Here is a 15,391-nt window from a genome sequence, read left to right on the forward strand (position 1 = left end):
GAAGTTGTGTAATCTTTTATCTTTTGCAATTTTTAGTTGTGTAATTTGACATCTTCAGTAAAAGGAGACTAGTAGCTAAAATCAATGTCTGACGTGCTCTCTGATTTTAACTTGTTTAGTGCAATGGTGACCTTAGGTGAAAAGGGATTGATTAGCAATGTTGGGCCAAATTACCTGCTTTCATCATGACTTTTTCTTATATTTATGACCTTTTCCAAAACTATAATGAAGTAGTCAGTTTATGAAGCAACTGTTTCTTTTGCCCTGCAGCTGGCACATTCCACTGCTGGCTAATCTTGAAACTCGAAAATCAATATTGTTTGATAAAAGCTCTCAAACTATTTTTTCTAAAAGAATGCTTAAATATTTGCTGCAAAGGTTGCAACTTTTCTAAGCACAACTGGCATACAATTATTGGTCATAGAAATGTTTCCATTTTCAAGGGGGACCCCACAACCACCACCATAAGACATCCAGGTCTCCACAATTAATGAAATAAATCTTTCTGACTCCAAGGAACCTGCACTCTAAAATCACCTCACCACCTCCCTAACATATGATGCCCCCCACCACCCTTATGGACTGAGGGAAATGTTTCAGTCTGCGAAGGGAAACCCTCCACTTTCCACTCTCCACACGGACTAACATAAATCATCTTTGAGGGTGTTCACCCAAACAAGAGGCTCTACCTAAAAAGGTTGGGGTCCCACAATTTGGTGCTGTGCTGTGCCCCTGGTTGTTGAGTCCCTTTTGGTGTTCCTCTCAAATTACATGGCATTGGGCTGGATTTATATTTGTAGATTTAAAATGTAAAAAATAACCAAGTTGTTTTTACCTTATTGGCACCACCCTTGCTCCCGCTGATTCCAGAAATTTGACATAAGATGCAGCAATATAGGACTTTCCTAGAGCCTGGTGACTTGGTACCGATGTTTCCTGAGCCAAAATACCTACAGCAAATTAAAACACATAATTAATGAATAAATAATTTAGATAGATTTTCTGGTAAGAGAGAAATGGATATGACTGAAATTGTATTTTGGCAGAAACACCTTTGTCCAAGACCCCTCCTTTGCCCTTCTTTCATAAATTGTGAAGAGATTATAAAATATGAAAATACATGTAGACAGGATGTTTCCAAGGGTTTAAATCACACTTAACAGGATACAGAAGGTTTGTTGCCTTGAAAATACCTCAAAAAAGTAAGATCTGTTGAAGGCAAAAAAGTAATTAAGAAAAGGTTAATAATTCACAGATAGACCAGAAATATATTTAATACCTAGTTATTTGAAAGCTGCAGTTTTTATCACAGTGTTGTGCCCTACACTAATATACACACATACTGTACTTTCATGTGTTTTTTAAATAAAATATTCAGTCGATGTACAGGTAGGTGGTATAACCTGCTTGGCATTGCTGCCTGTCGCACCTCCTCCGGTGCCCATGGGTCAGCTGCAGGGTCTTCAGCTAGGAACCACCATTCACCAACGTTTCGCTCCTTTAATCGCTAGAACGCCTCCTGATAGTGGAGCAGTGACAGGGACGTCTCCCTGTCACCCCCTGCAGCTGTTATTGGGGTTAATTGTTCTTTCCCCAGCTCCTGTCCTTTCTCCTCAACCAGAGCCAAAAGCTGCCTTTCTCTGCCTCTTCTGCCAGATCTTTAATGGCCTTTCTTAGGTTCCTTCCAGTCGCCCCTGCGTCCCTCAGGAGGCGTGTGGTTGACAGCCCCACATACCCTCGGCATCCCACCTCCACTGGGTAGGTGGTGGTCTTCCAGCCAGCCTCGCTGCACTCCTCAGCCAGCTCGGAGTACTTGGCCTTCTTGCGCTCGAAGGCGGCCTCTATCTCCCCTTCAGATGGAACGGTCAGCTCAATGAGGTGCACCGATCTTACTTTGGTGGACCACACCACAATATCAGGGCGGAGAGATGTAGTTGTTATCTCCGTGGGGAACCTCAGCTGTTTGTTGAGGTCAACCCTCATGTTCCACTCTTGGTCGGGGGAAAAAGGCCTCGACGTCTCTCTTGGCCTGGTGTAACTTTGTCCCCCCCCTTCCGTGACGAAGCTGGTACAGTCCTCTGATAGTGGTGGTCCTGTGCTGCCCTGTCGACGCCCCTCCAGCACCTCAGCCAGTTTCCTCAGGACCTGGTCGTGGCGCCATCTGTAGCGCCCCTGGTAAAGTGCGATCTTGCAGCCTGACAAGATGTGTTGGAGACTTGCATTGGGCGCGTTGCAGAGTGCGCAACTTTCCTCATTCCCAAACCACTGGTTGAGGTTGCGAGGACAGGGAAGCGTGTCGTAAGTTGCACGAATCAGGAAGCTGACCCTTGCCTGTGGGATCCTCCACAGATCCGACCAACTGATGTTCCGGCTGACGACTCCCTCCCAGGTCGTCCAGCCTTCTTGTCGGCCCTGTGACACGGCCTTGATCTTATAGCGCTCTTCCTCTGTCCTCGACACCTCTGCCACCACCATCTCCTTCCTCTCCTTACAGTTAGCCTTAGACCAGAACCGTGGCGCTTCTCCTCATCCTAGCCCTGCTCTTCCGACCTGGACTCTGCCCATGATCTCCTGGTGTTGCAGCCTGCTGACGGCTTGGTCAACCTCCGCTTGGGCATTCCACTTCCGGCCAGTGGAAACCATGGCGTTGGCATTCCTCACTGACTTGTCGGTGGATTCCCTTAGCTCAAGCACCAGCCTGGACTTTTCTTGCTTGTAACCCAGACTGATGAACTGCAGTGGGAGCTGTAGTGTGTTCTTCCCAAAGAGGCCCGTTTCGGAAAGGCACCGTGGCAATCCCAGCCATTTTCGGATGAACGAGTTGGCTTTTGCGTCCATCTTACTCACGGCAAATATAAACAATGATGAGTTATTATATGTACTATAAATGAATCTCAGCTTTGTGCAAACCATTAAGCCTTCAGGTGTTTTTGTTTTGTATGTAAAATTTAATACATTTTTAGGCATCTGTAAGCTGTGCTTTTTCTTTGAAGAACAGGTGTGGGTAAGACTGACTGGCAGGATGACACCGGACCTCTTGCTGCGTCCAAACGATACCATCTTTCACCTTTACAACTGGTGCAGCGTCGTTGTTCTTAAATGTGACTGGACATTTATTGCGGGGAGGGCTTCTGTTCTCTTTCTCCGATGTAGAACCCTCATCCTCATCTGAGTTCACCTCTATTATAGCACGTATTTATTTGAAAACTAACAGTGTCAGATTGGGACGAGCCTGAACGCAACTGAGAGAATAAAACTGAATAAAAAAAAACGCTAACCTTTACAAGTACCATACATTTACACTGCCTGTTACAGACTCAGATCAAATGTATGATTTTATTGTATAATAGTAAAAATAAGAGCAGCTCACTACTCAAAATGTTTATTTTGTGACCTGGCAAGGCTCGAACCCGCGACCTCTTGATTATGAATCAGTAGTTCTTACCGCTGTACTACCAAAGCAGTCGTAACAATGAAGCACACTAACCCAATCTCTATTTCTTTGATTTAAGTCTTGAATAAAAGCACACTTGTTTTGTTATACTTGTGCTTATGTGATATTTGGACTTCAGTCTTCACACATTGTACACTTCATGTCAAAATTTTGTTGTTAGTACTAAAACATAAAAAAAAGTTTGTCTTTTAGTTATGTGTTCAACATTTCTGTCATGCTACACTTACATAGATCTTTGGAGACACGGAACACACATGAAATGCATGTGTTCCAAATAACGATATATTATTTACACTTTACAGCTAGCAGTACCTCACTCCCAGATAAACAAGGCTTGAGCTGGGACAGCTTTTTGCCATTTTTGTGGTGGTGGGAGGATGGGATAGTAGGCTGCTTGCGCTTATCAACACATTTACAAAACAAAAGACGCTGACGGAGAGTTGCAAACGGATTTAAGGTTGGGTCAGGTTTACGAGTTTTTTCATTGGCTTTGGTAATTCTATTGTTAAACCTTATTGACTTTTACTGTGCTATTAATGCTTCTTCATAAGTCACAATCTAGACTAGCATATCTCTGTATCTCTCAATCACTTTTTTCTGTCGTCCATAACTCTAATATAAGTTCCGATGTCACTGTCAGATCACAAAAGTCATTTGCAACAATTCCTTCCATTAACATAAGTAGAGGAAATATTACACATTGTCCTAAAGAAATTAACTCAGAATCCCGGTCCTATTACTCTAAATTATTTTTCTCAGATAATATCTCATTCCATGAAGAAATTAAGTGTTTTTTTTATCTAACCTTGATATCCCTAGCATATCAAAACAAGACTGCTCCTTAATGGATGCCCAAATTTCTCTTAATGAGTTACATCTAGCACTATCTGCCATGAATAAGGGCAAAGCACCTGGTATTGATGGGTTGCCACCAGAACTAATTTTTAGCTTTTTGGGATCAACTATCTCAACATTTACTTCAAATGCTTGTCTTCCATTAATTGCTCTCTGCTTTGTCCTAGCGTGAACATGACAGTAATTACTTTACTACGTAAACGGAACAAGATACAGATATTGAATTACTAGCTAAAATTTTAACTATTTGACTTGAAAAGGTTTTCCAAAAGTTAGTCCACATAGATCAAACTGGCTTTATCAAATCTCACATGTCTTTAGATAACCTGCGCAGATTGCGCCATGTCATTGAATCTGCTCCTAATTTGGAATATTCTGGTGCACTTCTGTCTTTAGATGCTGAGAAAGCTTTTGACCGGCAAAACTGGGGACATCTACGGTCAGCCCTACATCACATGGGTTTTGGAAATGACTTTATTAATATGATTAAAGACACACTATTCCTCTCCTTCAGCTATAGTACTTATAAATTCTTTAATCTCATACCCTCTTCCTACAGCAAAGGGATCTTGTCAGGGATGTCTACTTTCTCCACTCCTATTTACATCATCTCTTAAGCCCCTGGCTATAGCAGTCCATAGTTGTGCTGCAATCTCCCCTGTCACCCCTCACGCCATATTTTTATATGCAGATGAAGACATTTTATTTTTGAATGATGCCCCAACAAATATTGCTAATGACTTAAATTGATTTAATACTTTTGGGAAAATTGCTGGCTACAAGATCAATTGGAATAAATCAGCATTGTCTACTTAATTCTAAATACCCTACCATAGTATTCCTGCTAACATTCCAGAATCCAATCGATTCTGATATTTAGGGGTAGATATACATCCATCACTGAACAAAATAGATACTTCAAACTATCTCCATATTCTGAATGATATAAAAAAAAAATCGCTCTTCTCCTGGTCCTCACTTTTTCTAACCCTTCCTGTTCGATATGCTGCAATCAAAATGAATCTTGTTCCCTACCTGAATTGTGTTAGTGTTATGATTCCACTCTCACCTCTCCTACATTAATGGAGCAAAATTTATTCTCTTTTCCCTAAATTTATTTGGAATGGTAGGAAACCAGAGTTGAATTATGCAACTACTGTATAACTCATGCCAAAGACTCTGCTGGCCTGTCTTTGCCAGATTTTGAATTATATCATTTGGCTTTTGTAGTTTGTCCTTTGTTAGCCTGGCTACATGTCCCCAAGTGTTGTCCCTCATGGTTACCACTGGAGTCCTCTATAGCTATCCCTTACAATTTTACGTAATATCTTATTTTGTAAACTTTCCATTAGATCATGTAGACTCCATTTTGGGCCTCTTAGGCCAGGTTTATACTTCACGTGACGTGACACATGCTGCAGCGGATGCTCCTGTTATTCAAGCATTTTACTGTTCATACTTGTGCGCGTACTTTACGTAAATCTGGAGGAATCCAGCAGGTGGCAGTGTGAGATATTATCACGGTGAGAACAGGTTCAGCTTCTCTGTATTGTGAATTGCCTGGAACACCCACTAAATTCTGATGACACCTTACCGCAATATCTCTGAAAAGGATGTTTAATGATTAAATCCATCAATCCAGGGATGTGTCCATTCCAGCAAGTATTGGGCACGAGGCAGAAACAGTTCCTAGACGGGGCCTCAGCTCATCACAAGATGAATACAACCACACACATACACTGGAGTCATTTTAGCGGCACCAAATCCCCAAATTTGTATATCTTTGGAAGGAAACTGGAGCACACCGTGGAAACCCAGCAGGAAAACATGTAAACTCCAAGCAGGGAATACCAGTGAAGTGACTCCCTGCAAGACAGCAGTGCTACCGCTCCCCGACCGTGTCACCCCCATGTGTGTAGTTATTAACAGCATTCATTATTTAATAAAATTAACAATTTATCTGTAAAATGTAACATACATACTTTAATGCATTTCATCATGAAAGTGATATCAAGTATAAATCTAAAGATTCTAAATTTGCAAAGAGTTGAAATATCATACATTCAATGTGTTCTGTGTGGTGATCTATTGCTGCTTGCCGCTACTGTCAGGTCCAAGAAGCTCGTAGCGATTAAAAACTGGGATGACATTTACGATGGTCTGCTTTAATGATAAAGTAAATTACGAGGTTAAAGTGGACATTTTAAGATTAAAGCTGAAATTTCTATTTTAATCACAAAATACACCTTTTCACCATGTCCTTAATTTTTTTTCTCTGTGGCTCAAATACAACACTGTACATTATATTGCTGTTTTGAAGTTGCAAAAAAAAAAAAAAAAAGGTACAAAAAATGGTATGTGAGACTTTTAAAATGTATTGTGTCATTACAATCAGGAATATGCGACGCTTGAATATAAAAGCACCATGAATGCTTCTGTATGTCTGCATTTTGCTTTACCACATCGAACCATTCATCAAACATCAAAGCGTGCACATCAATCTCGTAGGATCCACATAGAGGCTTTCTGTCACATGTAGATAGTAGACCGAGACTCTGACGTCACATTCCAACTTTTATCACACTGCACCCCCCGACATTTTGCTGGTACTACAACTCGCACACGTGTCGCATTAATTTCTGAGGACCTGCTCAGAGGACCTGTCAAATGAACACTGAGAATGCGTGGCAGCCATGATGCATGTGCGCACACGTTCTGAGCGTGAAGAATAAACGAGCCCTTATTACTCGTGCCATCCAGTCTTGGCACACAGTCAAAAAAAAGACTCAGTTCTATACCCAGGTGACACAGACAAATATCTATATTTAATAATTCAGCTATTCTAATTGGAGGACAACCTTGCACATTCCCTCCATGGTCCCATCGGGGTATTGTAATGCTGGGGGATATTTTTACTGATTCTGGACTGTGCTTGTTTCAGGTACTATTTACACACTTCAATTTTCCCTACACCTCTTTTTACTTTTACCTCCAGCTCAGATCAATTCTTAAGACCAATGGTATCAATTTACAGTATATTCTTCCTTTTCATTCTCTATACCTCTAAATACTATCTCTACAGTTTCCACTGCAATTGCCCATTTGCTTTCCTGTATATTAAAATTGTAAAATTCCCATTCTTCCTTCAGTCATTCTCCTTGCTGATGATTCTTCCCTTTCTTTTAATTATTACCAAAACAGAGTGTTCTTATTAGGTACCATAACTACCAAAATCATTATTGCTATTAGATGGAAATCCCCTGAATTGATGACACTGGCTTGTTTCATTTTTTTAGTTTGATCCATTTAGAAATGTCCACTGCTAGAATTAATTAGGCTTCATCTAAATCTATCAATCTGTGGAGGTTGGCCACTGATGCACTAAAAGCCTATATATACCATCTCTTTTCTTTTTCATTTTTGCACCTTTGCTGTCAAGTATCTCTCACTATCTTATTATATCTATAGATGAAATTCGAAGCCCCAGGTAGGGTCAGGGGTTATGATTTTGAAAAATTGTTTTTTTATGATGTAATTTCCATGTTGGGATAGGGGAGTAGGGTATAGAGTTATTACAAGTATATAATAGTTGGAATTTGTTTTCACATTTGTTATTTGCAACATTTGACTGTTCATTTTGTATTGATGTAAAATAAATAAAAATTTGATCACCAGAAAAAAAATGTAAAGAAATTTCTTTCCAGACAGATAAAGATAAAACTGTAGAGTTAATAATCTTCCATGATTCTATTATGAAAGAAAAGTTAGATTATTATCCAACTGTAGTAACTAGAATAACTGTCACTTGCAGTATGAATGTCATGGTCATCATTGTTATTATTTATTTGGCAGATATTTTTGCCCAAGTCAACAAACAAAATCATTACATTAAAATATCTGGCAAAACGGTGCAAAGTTAACATATAAAACAATATTTAGGGGGTAAGGCAATGTGTACTTCCTTGATGAAATACATTGAAGTAGAGGTGTACCATCTCTGGGGGAAGTGGAGAAAACATCTCATACAGATTTTGAAACTTTGACATTTGGCCCCCAACAGTTTTCAAACCAAATGAAATAGAAAACAAAAAAAGGAACAAAACTATTCATCCCTAGTATCCAAACGGATAAAACTATCCCCACAACTGGCTCTAAAAATCTTCCATCCTCACTAAGCATGTATTTTTTTGAAACCAAAGTAACTTGGCAATCTCTTCATTAGAAAAAATACCTTTTAATGATGGTAAATCTTAGCACCTAACATGTAACTATCCTATTTACTAGGGATGTCAAAATTCAAGAAATATGGTAAACTTCTGTATAAAGAATCAGCCACGTGTAAAACTTTACATGGAAATGTGAACTTATGATCAAATTATAGGAACTCAGTACTGGCAGATTTAAGTTTCATTTTATTTTTTTCAGTCTATTTTTGATACTCAGAAATTAAGTGATACTCCTGTATATGACACCAATAAAATGCATTTAAAACAGCAGTGACTGCAGTCATATAAGACACTAGAGTGTGAAAGTGTGGATTCAAATAACTCAATTTAAAAAAAATCAATAAAAAAAACACAAAAAGCACTCATTGTGCACTAGATACTTACAATCGGAAAGACATGCGCCAGTAGGAACAAACAGAGATAAATCTTTAGCAGTACAAATCGTTTGGTTTCAAAAACAATACTTTGAAAATGAACATAATTTTCCTATATGAAAAATAAAATATTGAACAACATAACACTATGTGTGTGGCATGGTGGCACAGTGGTAGGAGACCACGGTTCACTTCCCGGGTCCTACCTATGTGGAGTTTGCATTTTCTTCCTGTGTCTGCTTGGGTTTCCTCTGGGTACTCTGGTTTCCTCCAACAGTCCAAAAACATGCAGGTTAGGTGCATTGGCGATTCTAAATTGTGCTTGGTGTGTGTGTGTGTGTGTGTGTGTATGTGCCCTATTCAAGGTTTGTTTCCTGCCTTGCACCCTGTGTTGGCTGGGATTGGCTCCAGCAGACCCCCATGACCTGTAGTTAGGATATAGTAGGTTGGATGATGGACGGATGGATGGATAACAATATGTGTACTTGTAAGCAGAAAAGCTAACCCACACAGCAAGTAACAAGTCACAAGTTCTCACTAATATCATCAAAAATATTACATTTATATAGTGCTTTCTATGCAAACAAAGCTCTTTACATAGACTGTGGGGACCCACTTCAACCAACACCAATGTGCAGAATCCACCTGGTGGATGAGATGGCAGGCATTTTTGTGCCAGCACACTCAGCGAACATTAGCTATTAGGTGGTGAAAAAGTAAGAGAGATAGACAATTTAGAGACAGGGGATGGTTGGGGTGCCAGAACTGACAACTAATCAGTGCATCATGGTACCTCCTACCCTTTGTGAGAAGAGTGTCAGGATCTCAGTTTTACATCTCATCTGAAGGGTGACAACATTTTTACAGCACAGTGCCCTCATCACTGCGCTGGAGCATTGGGATCTACACAAAGACCACAGAGTAAGCACCCCTGATGGCCTTACCACCCCTCATTCAGAAGCAACCTAAGCTTTTCTTGTTGCTCTCCCATCCATGCACTGGTCAGGCCCAAACCTATTTAGCTTTAGTTGGATTTCCTGTTCTGATGTATAGCAGATGTTCCATATGATGATATACAATACTTATACAATATACAATATTCTGCCAATTCCAAGAAAGTTCTGAACCTTCTGTTCTTATTGTGCTGGAAGTGCAGATGGTGCATGTTATTAGAACACATAAAATTAGGACGACTGGGAAAGAAATCCCAAAACACTTATACCTGCAACAGTTATCAGTTCCTTTTTTATAAAGATTTATTTGATTCGGTTGTGGAAATTTGATTTATAGAATCAATCTAGAGTTAGTTAAGAAGGTTATATTAAAACCTTGTTTTGTGACTGGTGTTAGGAGGCAGGAGAAAATAGGGTTTAGGTGCTAACCATGTTTTAATATTTCCTCAACAGTTTACAAATTGGCGTTAACATTTAAACATTTTTTAAATTGCATCTCTACTATTTGCATCTATTATTAAATAAAACCACTGTATCTTATTCTTCAGTATAACGTAGCATTGTCACCTGCCCTGTAACCGCTATACAATTCCCATACACGTGTGGTTCTCCTCATAGGACTCCATTTCCTGCCATAATCCAAACACATGGAGTTAGGTTAGCTGGCAATCAGTTATTTGGCAGCCTGCACAAAAATATTCAGAGTGAGAAATATACACAGTAATAATGTTGCAAAAAATTTCTCTTAGGCCTATCAATTTTGTAAAACATGAATTATTGATTATCAATATAGTACAGCTCATAACATTATAATCCAAATAAAATCTATTATTTTCAAGCTTGTAACATTACTTCTTAAGTATAATTTCAGCTATATTGTTTTGATCAAATACGAAAGCATTACAGGCCTTGTTTCCTTCATTTTTCAAACCTGCTTACTCATAGATAAGTTCAGAGCCCACTAGTGTTGCTACACTATGGCTTGCTATGATTTCACCTAGAAGTTCCTTGCTGACAGCCATACTCCTGCCACATCATGCAAATATCCAAGAATCAAAATAAACCAGTATGTCAAGAAAATATGAATAATGTATGAAATTTAAAAAGTTTTAAAATAATGAAGTGCTTTTAATTCAGAAGCCTCTTTCTTTCCAGGAGCTTCATTATAAAGCTTGTGTACACACAAAAAGAGGGTCAAAATGTGCATACACAACTTTCCATGCAGAGGAACCAGCAGACACTTACGGCAACTCAATTACAGCACTACAATTGTGTAGTAAATTGTGTAAAAATGTGTGTATGCCACGTTTTATCTTTTTTTTTTTGGTGCATGCATTTTACTGTTTTTCTTTTGGCGTGGGCATATTTTCACAATCAAATCCACACTAAGTTTTATAAATGTGGCCCTTGGAGATTACATTATAATCTTTCAGTCAACATATGCCTTCAGCAATTTTTTTTTTTTAAATCTTATGCTTTCCCATCTATACTTTCCATCAGGATCCAGAAGTAACAAGGTGAGACTACATACATAAGATAAACTCATAGGTTTCAGTAAAAGGAATAACATTAACAATGGCTAAATTGAAAGTGTAGTTCTTTGCAAAATTTTTTTTTTTTACTTTTGAATAATTTTACCTTAGTGAAAGGTTAGATTTGTCACATAATCTGTGCATAAGACAAAGCTTATACACAATAAAACATTTTTTCATAGCCTTTATCCTAATCTTTATCAAGAATGCTACTAATTCTTCAGTTTTCCTCATCATCAGTTATGACTATTAGTAAAGACGGGTCTAATGGTAACAAACCTGTGAAAGAAAATTCATTATGTGGAGGCATTTGGCACTTCTGCCACTGTCAATCAACTGTCCAACCCAATAATCTCAGAAAATGAAAGACAAAAGTCCTACAAAGCCCACACTAGCCAAAGATGGGAAAACATAACTGAAGAATTATGACAGAAAATATTCAGTGAGCAAAATTCCCTATTATACGTGTACCAATTTTGAAAGTTCTGCTTAATTTCAATAACAATTTCTGAATTCATATTTGTAATGTAGACTTAATTATGTTAAAGAAACATTAAAAAGTCTATTTTATTTTGTGTTTTTATGCAAGTTAGTTTCGGTTAAACAGCCAAAGATTCCTTAATCAATCAAAAAAAAAGCTGTATTTTATGCAAAGCTTTCAAACCGAATACCACCTCAAATCTCTGTGCTGAAATTATAACAGTTGGAGTGCACTGACTTTGGCGGAAACCCGCAGAGCGCCTGAGGGAAGACTTGAATTGGGACATCTCAATAACAATTATGACTTCCACCACCTATCAGTATTCAGCCAACATAACAATAGTACATTTGCATTTTTGTTAAAATATTTATCTATTTTGAACATCTCTTGCACCGAGGGCTATCAGGTAAACTCATCTTCCTAGATAAAGCTGGCTGCTGAGCAAAACACAGATATGCACAACTGGTCTGACTGGAGCACTTAAAGCAATAAGCAGATATTAAATCAAGATGTAAAAATTAACCAAACCAAATGGGGTGACAAAGAAAATGAATCAGACTGAAAATGGACTGCAAGCAAAAGAGACTGGTGAACATGCATCATACTGCTTTTGGACTGCTATTTGACCATAAATTTCACAAGTTGTACACCGTTGTGTATGCGCCTGAAAGTAAACTTGCATTCATTCTGGGAAATGTTTTATTTAAAAAAAAAAAAAAACATTAAAAAACTCGAAGTAAAAACGTCACAAAATACCATTGTCCAAGACTCCCAGAATTAAGCACAAGTAATTTCATAACGCTTGCTTGACGTTTTATATGAAAAGCTAAAAAGTTTACAGATCCATTAATGTAATGTAAAATATATCTGACATTCGTAGTCTGTTGGGATCTTCCGTTTAAAAATGATGGTGTCACGACTAGGAACTCGTGATTTCTGCAGGGCAACTTGTAAATACCACAAAGGATGACGACGCCTCATATATTGAAACAGAGTATTACCTTCTTCTGATAATAATATTGGAGATCACGTTTAAGCCAAGTACTGTACACCCTGTTGACTTAGAACTCACTGACTGTAATGCACCCTTTAAAATCAAAAGAAAGAAAGAAAGAAAGAAAGAAAGAAAGAAAGGCCGGTTTGCTCATTTCCGGATTTGTTCTCCCATATTACTTTCTTTTTGGCAGCGAACTTGGAATATCGCGCACTAGGATAAACTCCAGTGCAACAAGCAAAACACAACGCGAAAAGCACCTCGCGTTAGCTGCTGGGATTGACGACTCTCCCTCAGCATGCACTGTAGCAAATCCAGCTTGTTTGTTTCATTGGAGACGTATATTAATCCTAGACTATACTGACAGCACTATATTAAGGGCGCCCGTCTGGTCAAACAAGGATCGTGCTCTCCAGCACTGCCTCGTCAACGCAACAATAATAACTTTACAAAATGTAGTAAAACAAAAAGAGAGTTCGAGAAGTATGTACCACAACTGTAAACTCTGCTGGGACACAAACGTGTTAAGGTAAAAGTAAACAATCTAACAGATGGCCGGCGTTAAATCTTTTTTTAAGAGTGTTCATTTCTAACTTCTTGTTCGTTAGGCTCAAATATCCGTCTATATCTAGATATAAACGTGTCTGTCCATAATCAAAAAATGAGCGACATTTCTTCTCTCTACTGCACTCACCAATTATTGGTTTGTCGTTTCTACTTTCAGCGGTTGTAGACACGATGAAGAAAAGAACGCAGAAAATGCACAGAGTAACGATTGAGCTGGTAGTGGACATTGCTGAAGTGTAGTGCACTGTTGTCCCTAGCTGTGCAGCGCCTCTAGTGGCGGAAGACTCCTGCGCGGATCCCTCCTACTGTATTTAAATGCCGTTACATCTGCGGTCAAACCAGTGGCTGGTATTAACAACAACATTTATTTATATAGCACATTTTCATACAAAAAATGTAGCTCAAAGTGCTTTACATAATGAAGAATAGAAAAATAAGAGACACAGTAAGAAAATAAAATAAGTCAACATTAATTAACATAGAATAAGAGTAAGGTCCAATGGCCAGGGGGGACAGAAAAAAACTCCAGACGACCGTGGAAAAAAAAATAAAATCTGCAGGGATTCCAGGCCATGAGACCGCCCAGTCCCCTCTGAGCAATCTACCTAACATAAATGAAACAGTCCTCTTTGTATTTATGGTTTTCACGGAAGGATTTGATGATGATGATGATGATCACGTGGACTTCTGGCTTTTAGTCCATCAATGCTGGGGCATCATGGTGCTTTGAGTAGGTTGGTGGTGGCAGGCCGCCACCACAGAGAAACCGGAAAAAGAAACAGAAGAGAGAGTAGGGGTCAGTACGGATTTTAGAGCCACCATGAATAGTTATTATAATGAATTGAACATATAGAGTATCAGGATTAAGATAAAGTGAAGTTATAAAAAGGCCATGTTAAAGTAATGTGTTTTCAGCAGTGTTTTAAAGTCCTCTACTGTATTAGCCAGGCGAATTCCTATCGGCAGGCTATTCCAGATTTTAGGTGCATAGCAGCAGAAGGCCGCCTCACCACTTCTTTTAAGTTTAGCTTTTGGAATTCTAAGGAGACACTCATTTGAGGATCTAAGATTACGATTTGGAATATAGGGTGTCAGACATTCCGATATATAAGATTATTTAAGGCTTTGTAAACTATAAGCAGAATTTTAAAGTCAATTCTGAAAGACACAGGTAACCAGTGTAGCGACATCAAAACAGGAGAAATGTGTTCGGATTTTCTTTTCCTAGTTAGGATTCTAGCAGCTGCATTCTGCACCGTTGCAAATGATTTATGTCTTTTTTGGGTAGTCCTGAGAGCAGTGCGTTACAGTAATCTAATCGACTAAAAACAAAAGCGTGAATTAATTTCTCGGCATCTTTCAATGATATAAGAGGTCTAACTTTTGCTATATTTCTTAAGTGAAAAAATGCTGTCCTAGCGGTCTGATGAATATGTGATTCAAAATTCAGGTTACAGTCAACGGTTACCCCTAAGTTTTTTACTTCCGTCATAACTTCTAATCCTAATGCGTCAAGTTTATTTCTGATAACCTCACTGAATCCGTTTTTGCCAATCAATACAATTTCAGTTTTCTCTTTATTTAACTTGAGAAAATTACTATTCATCCATTCAGAAATACCAGTAAGACATTGTGTTATTGATTCGAGAGAGTCGGTGTCATCAGGTGCTACTGATAAGTACAGCTGTGTGTCATCAGCATAGCTGTGGTAGCTCACGTTGTAACTTGAGATAATCTGACCTAATGGGAGCATATAGATTGAGAAAAGAAGCGGACCTAGGATAGAGCCTTGTGGAACACCATATAGAATATCATGCGTCTTTGAGTTGTGATTACCACAACTAACAAAGAATTTTCTCCCTGCCAGGTAGGATTCAAACCAATTTAAGACATTTCCAGAGAGGCCCACCCATTGACTAAGGCGATTTCTAAGAATATTGTGATCAATGGTATCA

The 15,391-nt window shown here is 38.7% G+C and overlaps 1 protein-coding gene across 1 annotated transcript in view; it reads right to left on the bottom strand.

Moving 5' to 3' along the window:
- ggh (gamma-glutamyl hydrolase (conjugase, folylpolygammaglutamyl hydrolase)) overlaps positions 1-13,693 on the bottom strand; it is a 51,323-nt gene extending 37,630 nt beyond the window's left edge. Inside the window, exons 1-2 of the mRNA XM_039754575.1 lie at positions 13,564-13,693; positions 836-950 (exon numbers count right to left, since the gene is read on the bottom strand). Coding sequence (XP_039610509.1) covers positions 836-950; positions 13,564-13,663 — 215 coding nt within the window. The 5' untranslated portion in view covers positions 13,664-13,693. The remainder of the gene's footprint in view (positions 1-835; positions 951-13,563) is intronic.
- Positions 13,694-15,391: the final 1,698 nt, after the last annotated feature.

Source organism: Polypterus senegalus, chromosome 5 (genome assembly GCF_016835505.1).
Source record: "Polypterus senegalus isolate Bchr_013 chromosome 5, ASM1683550v1, whole genome shotgun sequence".
Classification (NCBI taxonomy): domain Eukaryota; kingdom Metazoa; phylum Chordata; class Cladistia; order Polypteriformes; family Polypteridae; genus Polypterus; species Polypterus senegalus.